Raw genomic sequence first — 13,502 nt, forward strand, 5'->3', positions numbered from 1 at the left:
TTTTGATGCAAGATTGTTTCTTCTTTTTTTTTTTGAAAATTTTCTCTTCTCTGTTTGTTTGCTGAGAAAACCGAGCATTAGAACCAAATATAATTAAAAAATAGCTTGATTAGTTGTTGATTTTTTAAATATTTTAAATGTTTTTTTAATTGATTAAAATATTAAAAAAATTCACTAAAAATAAAAAAATACTAATTAACAACTCAAAAAAATAATTTTCAAAAATTGAAACAAATTTTTAATACAAAATCTATTTTGACTCGTTCATACCCGCCCATTTGACACTTTTGAAAAAAAAAAAAAAAAAACTAACAAATTATTCCAAAATTCCCCCCAAAATTTCCCTCATTTTTCTTCTTCTCAGTCGCGCCCATCTCTCTCTGTCTCTCTCTCAATCGTTTTGTATTTTTTTTCCCTTTGAATTTCAGCCTCTTTTTCTCTCTCTCATTTGTTGCATAACCCTAACCCAACCCGTCTTTGAGAGAGATGCAGAGACGAAACGACATGGAGATGAAGGCGATGTGACTCCGGTAGACGACTCCAGCAGACGACTCCGGCAGCTAGGCGAGGGGAGGCGACATCGAGGCAAGGGTCGAATCAGTGCAATTTCCTCAATTTACACACGAATTCCGATTCGACGACCACGTCGCAGCAGCAGCAGCAAGGGTCGAATCAGTGGCTCTCGAGATCAATTCTTCAGCGCAACGAAGTGCAGGTCTCGAACGATTCGATGATGGCTGCTGCGGCGATATCGCACGAATCGGCTGATTTGAACAACAATAAAGTGGAGAACAATGGAGGAGAGATAACAGGGAGCGATGTTCGTGGTGGCGAGGGAGTTATGAATTGGCAGAGTGCTAGGCTCAAATCTGAAATTCTGGCGCATCTGCTTTACGAGCAGTTGTTATCGGCTCATGTTGCGTGCTTGCGTATCGCAACACCGGTGGATCAGTTGCCGAGGATTGACGCTCAGCTCGCTCAATCGCAGCACGTGGTGGGGAAGTATTCGGGTCTCGGCCATGGTAGCATTGGCGATGATAAGGAGCTCGATCAATTCATGGTAAGTAATTAAGCTTCTTGTGCTCTGTTTTATCTATATTTTCTCTGATAATTGTTTGAATTTTGTTTGTTTGTATTATTCTTTTTGCTGTGGATGTTATTAATTAGGTGATATGTGTATGCTATTTATGAAACTGAAGATGAGTTTATTATGGGTCTTGTTTCTGATTGTTTTGTCATCCAATTTTGTCTCTATGCTGTCAAAAATCAGAACATAACAATTCATCAGGGCGAAAATTTTCCTTGCTATAGATTATTTTTTTAAATCAATTTTGATCAATATCCTCTTGACAAGTAAATATTATAGGGAAAATATTGGTTATTTTTGTTCTTTCTGTACTTGTTGCGTTCGTATGGATCTGCATTGTAATGTGAAGAGTGGCTGGAACAAGGGCATCAAACGTTTTGCTCATAAAATTAAGTTATTTTAGGAACTTATAGTATTGTTATACTAAATATTGGATGAGAGGTCTTGATTAGTTGTCTTTGCTCTTAAATTAAGTTCTTGGTAGGAACTTTAAAGTATTGTTTTACTAAATTATATGAGAGGTCTTGATTTGCAGTGATAGACAATTACTTATTGGAGCTGAGACTGTTGATATGAAAAAATGGCCAATATTGCTGCTTATTCATTGAGTGTTACTCATGATTGAGAAGCTTTGAGCCTGAAGCTTCACTTGCTATTTTAAACACTTTACTCTTATTATATTAAGTGCTCCTTCCATCGTCTCATTCTTGAATTTAAGTTTCCCTCGTTTTTGGAATAGATGCCACTTTAACATATTGTTTGCCAAACACTTTCTGTAGAAGATATCATATCACAAATGGATGGTTTTTTGTTATTGTATTTTCTTGCACAATGAAGAAAATGGTTCATGCTATTTTTATTTTTTCCTTGTCTTTAACTTTTTGCTTTCTCCTTAGTGCAAGATATATGGGTTGTCACAAAAACAGTGCCCGTACTTGGACATGAGAAGTAAAAAATTGCTTAATAGTGTAGATATATATACATACCTCTATGTTTCTGTGAGATTGTTAGACCGGTTTGTAAGTATATACCCCTATATCTTTCTCTATCTATACGTTTATATTTTTTGAGAAGAAAACAGAGAAAGAAGAGCCTTAACAAATCTGCCCATTGTAATTGTAAGTGCTTTAAATTTGAATTCTTGGTTTTTGGGTCTTCAAAATTGTATTTCAAATTTACGACTTTGAATGATATGGTTATGGCTATGTTCATTTTTTCTCTTTGTTTACTTTCTGAAAGCTTTATTGATGTTTACAATGCACTTCTGGTCAATTTTTATTTAAATTTAATATATAAATGTTTTTTCGGCTTTACTTATGATTTTATTGGACATAAATACAGGTGTTGTTGGCATGGAAACAGATTTTTACTTGAATTTTTTAGGTGACACCTGTGCATTCTGCTATTTATTCTGATGGATAAATTTCACTTTTGGCAAATTGTAACAGGTAAGCTGATGCATTTGTGTCATTATTTGGAAGAGAATTCACAAATAATGTTGTATAATTTTTTTGTTTGACTGCATTTAGAAGTGAGTTGCTTCCAATAATGTGTCTTTGTGTATGCTGTTGAACGGTATGATTATATTTCTCAGTTTGTTAGGCTCTGAAATATATTTTTTCAAGTTTGATTGTAAAATATCTTGTGGCAAATGAATATTTATCCTTGCTTTTAAGTGAAAGGTCATTGGATGTTATAATGGATTTTTATGTTTTCCTACATTCCATAGATTAGATTTTGTTCGGTCAAAATGTAAACGTGAACTTCAATTTTTAACATAATAATATTCTGAACGAGTTGTTCTATTGAGTTGATTATTTATGCTATCAATCTTGGAATTTTGAAGATGCACATATATAACAGATGACCTATAAATTGTTATATTAATAATGATAATGAAGTGTGCCCCTTACAATCGATGCTCAATCCAAATGTTAAGTGTGGCATTGCTCTTATACGACATAAGACTACTTAAAATGCAATTAATGATTCTCTTACCCTCTTAAATTTTTAGATTGAATTGACCTTTATATATGTGTGTGGATAGATAAATGTCAGGTGCTCATACTACAGAGGGCGATGCAAGATCAGAGCACCTTGTGACAAAATATTTGATTGCAAGCAATGCCATAATGAATCCAAGGTCTTTTAAGTATTTTGTTTGATTTTGTTTGTTTTTTTGTAGTTGATTAAAACAATATTACTCTGCTATTGCTACTGTTGTGAGCATGTAATTGACACCAGAGAGTTCAAGCTAATTTATTATTATTTTTTTTTCAAATTATTATTGATGACTGTACATATTTGTCCTACTTTGTTGGGAGGTTTTATACACCAATGGATTTTGTAAGGTCTTTTGTGCTCACTTATCTTGAAGACTTGTAATGGTCTGCTGCTGTAGCATTTTTGTTTGGAGATTTTGATCAGGATTCTACTTTTTCACTATAGTTTTAATATGTTCTTTTACATGTTTTATTGTTTTAGCTATTGTTAATCTTTTATGACTACTTACTGGATACTCTGTATTATTTTCCTTTCAATAAAATTGAGCATGCACCACTGTCACCTTTCTATGCTACATTTGATTTCCTGTTAAAACTTGCTCGAACAACCGGTACGGGCCATCGTGTGAAGCATGAACCCTCACAACTAGTGTATAATAAGAGGGAGCTCATACCTGCTACAGTAGTAGGTGGCTCTCTTTTTTTCTTCATTTTCTATCCTTTTGTTTTGTGCTTTGGTTGTTTATTTATTTTTTTGTTTTTTTCTGGACAATTTTGCAACTTACAACCTTGGGAGTTTAACAATGGCTCTGCTAAAAAAAAAAAAAAAAACTCTATGAAGGAGAGCCAGCCACGTATACCATCCTTTTACACCACACAATTTCTCTTCACTTCACTTCACTTCACTTCAGTCTATGCATGCGTATCTCATTTTCTCTCCGTACTGCAAATTCTTCACCTCTCAGTCTGCGTGTCTCTCAGTCTCTCCTCGTCCAGAGAGATGTCCACGATTTGGACTATGGTTTGAGATCTTGATGGCGATGAGTTCATGATCCCAAAATACTACCAAAGATGTGTTCAACTTGATTTCGATTTTGGATTACAATTTGGAATTTCTATGAGAATTCGCCCAACAAAATTAGGGTTTCTTCTTCTCTTCGGGTACAGTACATAATTTATTTTTTTATTTATATTTTGTTGCGAAAAAAAAGGGCTTTCGCTTACAACATCTCATCTTCAAAATCGAATCAACATAATTAATCATGTATGGAAGTTCTACGAGACTCGTCTAACAAAATCAGGATTTTTTTTCTTCTATTTTTTATGTACTGTACACAAATTTTTTTGTTTGTTTGTTTGTTTGTTTTTGTTGTGTAACAAACGTTTTGTTTTCATTATTTATTTATATTTAATTTATATTTGTTAACGATTTTCTTTCTTTCTTTCTTTTTTTCATTTACTTTTTTTTTTTGAAGGGTTGTGTGGTTATCATGTTTTGTCTTCTGCATTTCCTGCTGGATTCGACTTCTTTCTGTTCAGGTAAGAAAGGCTTTCTCTGTGTGGGGATATGTTTCGGGCAAGAAAATTCATTTTAATTGTTCAAAAACACAAGGCATTAAGACTTGTTTGGATTAGGTAGATATCTCCAGGAGCATGGTAAGCCATGGAATTTTAGTTTGTTAAGAATAACATATTTTGAAAATTAAATTAAATGACTTATTGACTAACCAGGATTATTATTATTTTTTATTATTGTGGTGACTTTGGTTGGTTGCAGTGTCTGAGTGATGATGAATAAAGAGACACACAGGTTATCTAAGATTCCAGATGAAGTTCGAGTGGAAAATATGTTGTACATTGCATTACGCACGGACACTTCTTATTTTTGTTGTGGTTATTGGATATGATCAATAAATGCTGGGCATCTTTTCCTGTAGAATACATAGCTTGAGTTTGTGAGATTGCTGAAGGCATATAAACAAAGTTCGGTTGGTACATTGTTTTGTCTTACTTTGGAGGCAATTGACGTTGGTGTGAAGAAAACGTATTTTGCAAAAACTTTGAGAAATGGTAGCTAGAATTGCTGATTGGAGTTATAATCATTTCAGTTTTTTCCTAACAAGATAGAAACATAATTGGCAAGCCAGGTAACCATTTTACAACTTTGTAAAGTCTCACTTTGATCGAAGTCTTATACATATTTAGAAAGATTGCACAACAATTATTTCTTGATTATTGTATACCTTACCTACATGTGTGTTACTTTACTTGTGATGGACTTTTGTTGTAGTTGTACATTATTACGTTTGCGAATGGAAATTGAATTAGAGATGTCATTAAACTGGTGTATTATGATTGAAACTTGTTTAGAAGTGATAATCTTGCCTTAAAGATGGATAGTGATGGTATGCAAAATGAGAACATAATTTGGGATCTAATGTGCCTTGTTAAGGAGTTGTTTTAGTTCTTTCAATTTCCGATTTCTCTTTTTTTGAATGCCAAAGTCAGTATTTGGTGGCAGATACTTGAGCATATTCTGAGACACTGATTAAGAACTTGAGTCTTGCAGATCACTTGGTGTTCTCAAGCTCTATGGTGCTCATGTTTTTGTCATGACATTAGAGCCATATAATATTTTCTCATTCTGCCTAATCACAAATCTGTCATATAAATCCACGAAAGCAGTTCCTGAAACCTGAATATAAACAGAACTTTATGCAGACTACTATATTATGTTTAGGTTCTTAATTGATTTTTTGGGAGCTAAATATAATGAATTGCGTGGAATTACAGTTCTTCATTCCACTGGGTTTTGCTTATGTACTGTTTGAACATATGATTCCTCTTCCCTTCAGAACTGGTTAATGAATAAATAAAACAAAAAGAGAAGTTTATTCTCATTTTTTTTCAGTACACATGAGATTGACTACTAAAATTTGGTCAGAAAGAATTTATGCACCCATTTCTCTTGAAATAAATCTAGTTCTCCGGTGTTTTACAGTTAAGTTGCCTAAATGATCAAATAGTGGACTGCTATTTGGGAGGAAATATTAGGATATCCAACTTCCCACTACTTTTCTTTTTGTCATTCTATGTCAGGCTTTTTGGGATCTTTAGTTGACATGGTGGAATTATGAATCATTTTGTAAAAATAAATCTGCAAAAAATTCTTGTGTCAACAGAAAACACCAAGCACGATGCAGACTCCTTGACGCTTCACATGATGATTAGCCGATCTTTTTACAAGTCCTGATGAACTTTGCTTCATGCTTGGGAGCCATTTTAATATTTGTCAAAATAATATATTCTATGGATTATAAAACCTAAATTCTTGCAAGAATACAAGTAACCATCAATACGCTTACAAGGCTTCAAAAATTTCCATTTACTAATTTCTTTGAGCAACTGTCGTGGTCATAAAACGACTGCATTATATTATTTTAAGACTTATTTTGATACATAAACATGTTCTACATTCAAAACGAAAGTTTTTTTAAATGGAACCAACCCGAGATCCCCTACCCCTAAAAAGTAAGGGGAAAGGGTATGGGACTAAAGCCAAGGCCTTTTTCCTTCCATCAAGAATACAAGTAACCATCAATACGCTTATAAGGTTTCAAAAATTTTCATTTGCTAATTTCTTTGAGCAACTGTCATGGTCATAAAATGACTGCATTATATTATTTTAAGACTTATTTTGATACATAAACATGTTCTACATTCAAAAGGAAAGTTTTTTTTTAAATGTATCTTATTTTTCATATATCTTCCTCTTATAATGTAGACACATTATGTACTCTTGCTCTGTTCTTTTAAAGAACAACTGCAACAACATGTTCGTGTGCATGCAATGGAAGCAGTAATGGCTTGCTGGGAGATTGAGCAATCCCTACAAAGCTTAACAGGTATGTTCATTATTTATTCTTTCTAGATTTGTTCATTTCTCAGATTTCTTGTGTACTCCAATAGATTCCAGGTTTCCCTAGAATTTGAAATCCTTTTTCCGCAGGCCAATTTTTACTTGCTTTCTTGTAATGATGTTGATTATCATACAATTTTTTGACAGTTCGAGACCTTTAGTGCTGTTACTTACATTGAAGTTTACATAACTTCTCATGACCTTATGTCAACTCCATTGAGAAGCATGAAGCAAAAAAACTATGATTAAAATTCCCACAAGCATCAATAGGCTTCGATTTTTAGATGCTCAAATCAACACTTCCATTACTCCTAAAATTATGTTGTGTTGCTACTTGTTAGTGAATGCATTCTAATATGATCTACATAATAAAATACCTTTCAAAACATAACAGTAGAGTGTTTATTGTACCAAAATTATATATTTTTGATAGGCATGAAAATAATGAGTTAGGGCAAAACATAAATGTAATTTTTTTTATTATTTTTTGATCAACAACGTAAATGGAAAAACTTAATGCCCAGCAGGACCACAAGCTCATGTTCGGTCTACTTTTTTCCCTTAAATCCTTGACTGCAAAAATGGATCCAACAAGGTTTGTTTTGCTTCTTCAAGTTTTGAATTTCAAACATAATATGTTTGCGTGAGTATTTTGATTTCCCATAGAAATTAAAAAAATTTATTTGATTATATAAAACAGAAAATGTTTCGGTTGTGCAAAGAAAACTAATAATTTGACATGCATATACTGTTTGTTTTGGGATCCATAAGATGGTATTAGAAACACTATAACTGGTTCTAATGCCATATGTGATATGTTGATTCCTGTAACAGAAAACTCTTCCTGTATCATCTATTGGCCTTATTAACTCCATATTTATTCTTAGCTTGGAGATTGATTAAATTTTTGTTGAAATTTGCATATGTTTGTTAGACATATTTTGTTTGGTATTGGAGTCTCACACTGTAATATATTCATGATTCATCACTTGTTTGGATTTGAAGCTAATTTTTTCATTGAGGTCCAAATGTTGTGCCAGACATTGTTTTTAATTATTTTGGTTGTGGTTGGTGTTCAATGATTGTATGATTTACATGGGACTCTTTTGGACAGTGCGGAGAAGGGAAATCTTGGAGTGCTTCAGTTACCAGGACAAGGGTGTTCATTTCACAGCTTTCGTACCAATACGTACAAACTCAGTTTTATGGAGAGTCCATCTGGTATGTTGAGCTCCCAAATATGGATGTGACTATCACGTGATGAGGTCATATGAAAGTCTTTGATAAGAAAACTTGTGTTCCCAGTGACATTAATTGATGTATTCAATGTAATGGCAAACGTGATGCTGTGCATACTTTAGACTGGAATGGTAAGATTAAGGTCATTAAGATGTCTTGTTTGACGTGACAAGTTAGTCCCTTTTGCGAGAAAGGTTTTGTTTTGAATTTTTACACTGCATTATACTTAAAATTGAGAAGTTTTTGATTTACATGAGACTACCTGTAAGAGCTACTCTGAAAGAAAGAATTCACTTCACTTCAGGCTCTCATTACTAATTTTTGGTATCTGTGTAACCACACAGTTCTCATTGTACAACTACATATAAATTTGTTTGCAGATCATTCTCGTCACTCATCCCAGGACTGGTGATCTAAGGGATTCCCTGAAGTATATTTACAATTTGTAAGTTGAATAGGTTGTCAAGAATCCACTCTATAGTCCAGGAACTCCAATCAGGTGAGTGATATATATTTTCTATCTTATTTGTATCATTGTGAAACACTTATATGATGACCTATTAGCTAAGGGTTTTAAATGCTGCATGACACCTCAGAGATTTTCTATGTAGAAGTTAATTTGATTGGGCTGTTGTCCCTGACGGGTGCCTTCTACCATTTTGGAGAATAGTTTTTGAGCAAAATATAACCAAATAGAGAAAATATTGCAAGGATTAATTTATTCAATCTAAAACAAGTTTCATTACTGACTATAAGTGACACCGAAAAAACTTGAATGGTGTAGACTGTATTGTTTTAGACTAGCACAATACATTGATCTATAAGTGAGTGGATGTATACATATTACCCCTACTCTCTTTGTTGTGTCGTGCTTAGTATCTAATCTTTTATTAAATGTCTTGTTTCTCAAATAATATTGTCATTTTCTACAAGTGCATATCTTGAGTTTTAGATCACTTTTTTGTTTTATTATTAAATTATTCTAGCTTAAGAAAGTTTGAATTCATTCATGCCTTGATGATTTATTTTGGCTTCTACAAGGGTATCAATATCTTTTGTAGCTTTATACTATTTGTGTGGAGAATCAAAATAATTATGTCATTTTTGGTGGCTGTGGGGAAAGGATTGGGGCAGTTTAACAACTGGATAAATTACATTATTTTTGGTGTGATCTAAATGTAAGTTTATAAATTAAATAGTAAGTTTATTCATATGCTTCTGGCGGTTTTTAAATTAATTTGTTTTTTGATTTTTCAGGTTAGAAATTTCTTGGAGAGATGCAAAATATGGTCAAAGAATTCAAGAACTTACTTTTTTCAAGTTTTTTATTTTTTATTTTTTAATGTATGTAATCACAGTTAATTTTTTTTTATTAATTTCTTTGTATATACTTTTAAACATTTAACTTTCATTTATGAAATATATGATATTATTTCATTCAATATATGGTTGTGATTCAAAATATAGTATATAGTGTGTATTATATTATTCAAATGCGCGTGCAAAAATAATATTGATTATTTTTTAAATATGTCAATTTTTTTTTATCACAGGTTTTATTAGTTATTAATCACACTTAAAAGGTGTGATCTAAATGTTTTTAATCACACTTAAAAGGTGTGATCTAAAGTTTTTAATCACACTTAAAATGTGTGAACTAAAGTTTTTAATCACACTTAAAAGGTGTGATCTAAATGTTTTTAACCACACTTAAAAGGTGTGATTTAAATATTTTTAATCACACTTAAAAGGTGTGATCTAAATGTTTTTAATCACACTTAAAAGGTGTGAACTAAAGTTTTTAATCACACTTAAAAGGTGTGATCTAAATGTTTTTAACCACACTTAAAAGGTGTGATCTAAATATTTTTAATCACACTTAAAAGGTGTGATCTAAATGTTTTTAACCACACTTAAAAGGTGTGATTTAAATATTATTAATCACACTTAAAAGATGTGATGAAAGCATTTTTTAATGACACTTAAAAAGTGTGATTAAAAATGACCATTTTTAATCACACTCCTAAAGACCACACTTTAATAAAACTTAAAAGGTGTGATTAAAAAACATACATCACACTAAAAAAGTGTGATCTTTATCTATATTTATAGTAGTGTTCACACCAAATTGAAACCCCACTAACTAAGAATGAAAGACCAAACATATCAACTGAGAGGGGAATTTGTGCTAAACAAATGGGCTGATCTAAATTCCATGTGGGCCTTTGACCGTGCAACCGAGTTAACATGAAATGGGCATTGAGCCAAGCTAAATTAGCTTGGACTATGGGCTGAGATAAGTCCAAGTATCGGATATAGACCGGGTGAAGGATCTTGATCGAAACTAAGTATGCGTGGTGGAGAATAACTGGGCTAAGATGACGACGGCGACTCTTGACCGAGCTGAGAATCTTAGTCAAGGCAAAGTGCCGCTTGGAGTTCTTCTAAGCAATGAGTAAACGACACTTAATCGAGCAGAACATAGCGGATCAAGCTAGTAGAATTCTTCGGGAGCCAACCAGCTAGAGCTAGCTCAAACATGAAGTAGCCTAAGGCTTAACCAGTTGAACTTAGCCCAATTGAACGTAGCTCGGTGATTGTATACTACGTGGCCCAATTGGAGTTCAAGGAGAAAAACCAGCCAATAGTACGCGTCCATACCATTTGGCTGTTTTGTTGATGTTATTTGATAGCATTGACGCGTACACGTGTGAGGAAATGAGAGGGCAATGCATCCATATGTCTAGCAAAGGACGAGCAAGGTAGTGCGTTCACAATCTTGGAAGGCAAGTGAATAGTATATAAAAGACACGCGACTCCACCAAGCAAGAGGTCTGCAATTTCTCCGTACCTAGAGCTATCCTTTCTTTTGTCTTTCTTCTCTTTTTAAGGGTGCTAACTAGACCGTTGGAGGGGTTTTCCAGCAACACACCCACCAGGTAGCTCACCATCGTTGTACTTTCAGGTCGCATGACACCATTCGGAATGACGTAGAGCTTAGACGAAAGTAGTACAAAAGCAAAGAATATTTACTCCTCGTGGTTCAGGAGGCTACCGGAGGAGACTATCGAGAGGTGGCAGCAATTGATGGAGGCATTTGTTACCAGATTCAAAACCAACACAAAGACTCCTAAAGAAATCGACCATCTTTTGGGAGTGAAGATGGAGTCGAACTGTAACAACCCTTATCCGTAATTAGCCACTAATCCGTATTTAATGATGTTAATGAGAGGATTAAAATAAATTATGTGTTTATTCTGCACTTTGTATGATTTTAGCTTTCAATCTGTTACTTATGGAAATATCTGTTTGGAATTCCACTTTAATATGTAAATCAAAAGCCTTATCGGCACCCGAAACTGAAATTGACTACACCGATGTGTTATTTGGAATTTTTAGAACCATATGGAAAATTTTATTAAAAATTGATTCAGTCTGATTCGTTAAGTTGCGTTTGGCAAGCCTGATGTTCTAATTAATGTATTTTTAGCACCATAGCTATATATGTAACCCTTAAGCTCATTTTGAGCTTATTTCTTTCATCCCTTGAGTGGAAAAAAATCTGGTGAGATATTTTAGAGAGAGAGGGAGCACAATTCTAGAGAGAAAAAGAAAGAGATTGAAGAGGAATTGAAGGAATTCACCAAGATTGTGCAAGTACCAAGCTAATTGAAGACTCTAGGTAAGAATTTAAGACTTAATTATGACTTTTAACCATCAAGTAGATCATTTCAAGAAGAATTTGTGATTATGTACAAGAGTTGGACCAAAGATGATGAATTTAGAGTTAATTCATACACGCATGCTTAGTTTAGTTTAATTTCATCATTTTGAACACGATTCATATCATCCTTTGAATTATCATGTTCCTTCAATTAAAATCATGTCTTGGGAAGAATTTCTTACATGCATGGAGCTTATGAGCTCAATTTGCTAGTTTCATGAGGTTTGAAGAAAAGATTTTACATGCATGTTGTATTCATAAACATTCATCATGTTTTAAGTTGAAATTGTGAGCTTTTAACAAACTCTTAGGCCATGATTTTATGAAATAATCCGTAATTCTTCATGTTTTACAAGTATACTATGTTATCTCAAGTTTTGGGGCCCAAGAGATGTGTTTTGAAGGTTGGAATTCAAGTTTTGAGCTTAAAGGTGCAATCTGAAAATTCCAGAATTTGCATTTACGCGCGAGCATGGGAGTTCATGCTTGAGCGACCAATCTGAGTGCGTGCACTCCGCTCGAGCGACCAAAAGTTCACTCGAGCGTGAATTGCAAGCTCCCAGAAGTTTCATGTCTTTTTCAGATCGCTCGAGCGAAGGAATGTGCGCTCAAGTGACCATTCACATTTTGCATGTCCGCTCAAGCGAGGAAAGCTACGCTCGAGCGTGGACCTTATTTTTAGAAATTTTGCCTAAGTGTTCCAAGGCATGTTTTGGCATCCTCATTGCATCTTAGGCATTCCCAAGACCTAATTAAGCTTTGATAATGAGGTTATGGATTAGAAACATACTAAGGAATGAATGTACTAAGTCAAGGGATTGCAAGTGTGTATGTGTGTGTGTTTAAGCATTGTGATAAGAAAGAACTAGAACCAACGTAATGAAAGCTAAGCCATGTTGGCCATGTGAATGTGTAATGATAAGATGTGCTTGTGTTATGTATTTTGTGGTTATAGGTCAAGACTCGAGGACTGATTGACGGCTTACTGGAACCACTGTGAATAACGTTATCGTAAAGATACGTTCATATGAATATGAAGTGTGATAAGCTATGATTTCTGAAATGATATCTGTTTATGTGAATGAACATCCCAAGTTTGAAATCTATTATGGCATCCATAGATAGTCCCAAGTCATGGGGGACGGCATGAAAATGCGGGTCCATGACATACAAGTTTACGAGATCTCGTTAGCCACTTCATTGTGGTGATATGTGTTTAATCGGTATCCGGAACCAATTACTCTAGTCGGAAGACATTCTGTGATGTGTTCTATGGGATGTACCATTATTATGTTCTAATATGAGAATGATTATGCTCTGGTCTGTTTTCTGCTTATGATATATTCGGATTTCGTTCACTAACCCCTTTATTGGGCTTTAGCGCATTGTGTGTATATATATGTATAGGTGAGCATTTTGGTGCCCGAGCCTGAAGGCTTTTTGTGTGGATCTGTGTTCCGTTGTCAGCCAACCATTGTGCCTCACGTGGAGGTTCCCAAAGCGTCCTGTGTTTAAGTTTTGTGGTTTCTG

General features: G+C 34.0%; 1 protein-coding gene across 1 annotated transcript; it reads left to right on the forward strand.

Annotated features, from left to right (window-relative positions):
* The first annotated feature begins 519 nt into the window (after positions 1–519).
* LOC114312604 (homeobox protein knotted-1-like 3) lies at positions 520–7,036 on the forward strand. The gene is made up of 2 exons (XM_082888077.1): positions 520–1,060; positions 6,875–7,036. The coding sequence occupies exons 1-2, from the start codon at positions 731–733 to the stop codon at positions 7,019–7,021; spliced, it is 477 nt and encodes a 158-aa protein (XP_082744203.1). The 5' UTR covers positions 520–730; the 3' UTR covers positions 7,022–7,036.
* Positions 7,037–13,502: the final 6,466 nt, after the last annotated feature.

This window comes from Camellia sinensis, chromosome 9 (assembly GCF_055761805.1).
Source record: "Camellia sinensis isolate YWXY chromosome 9, ASM5576180v1, whole genome shotgun sequence".
NCBI lineage: Eukaryota > Viridiplantae > Streptophyta > Magnoliopsida > Ericales > Theaceae > Camellia > Camellia sinensis.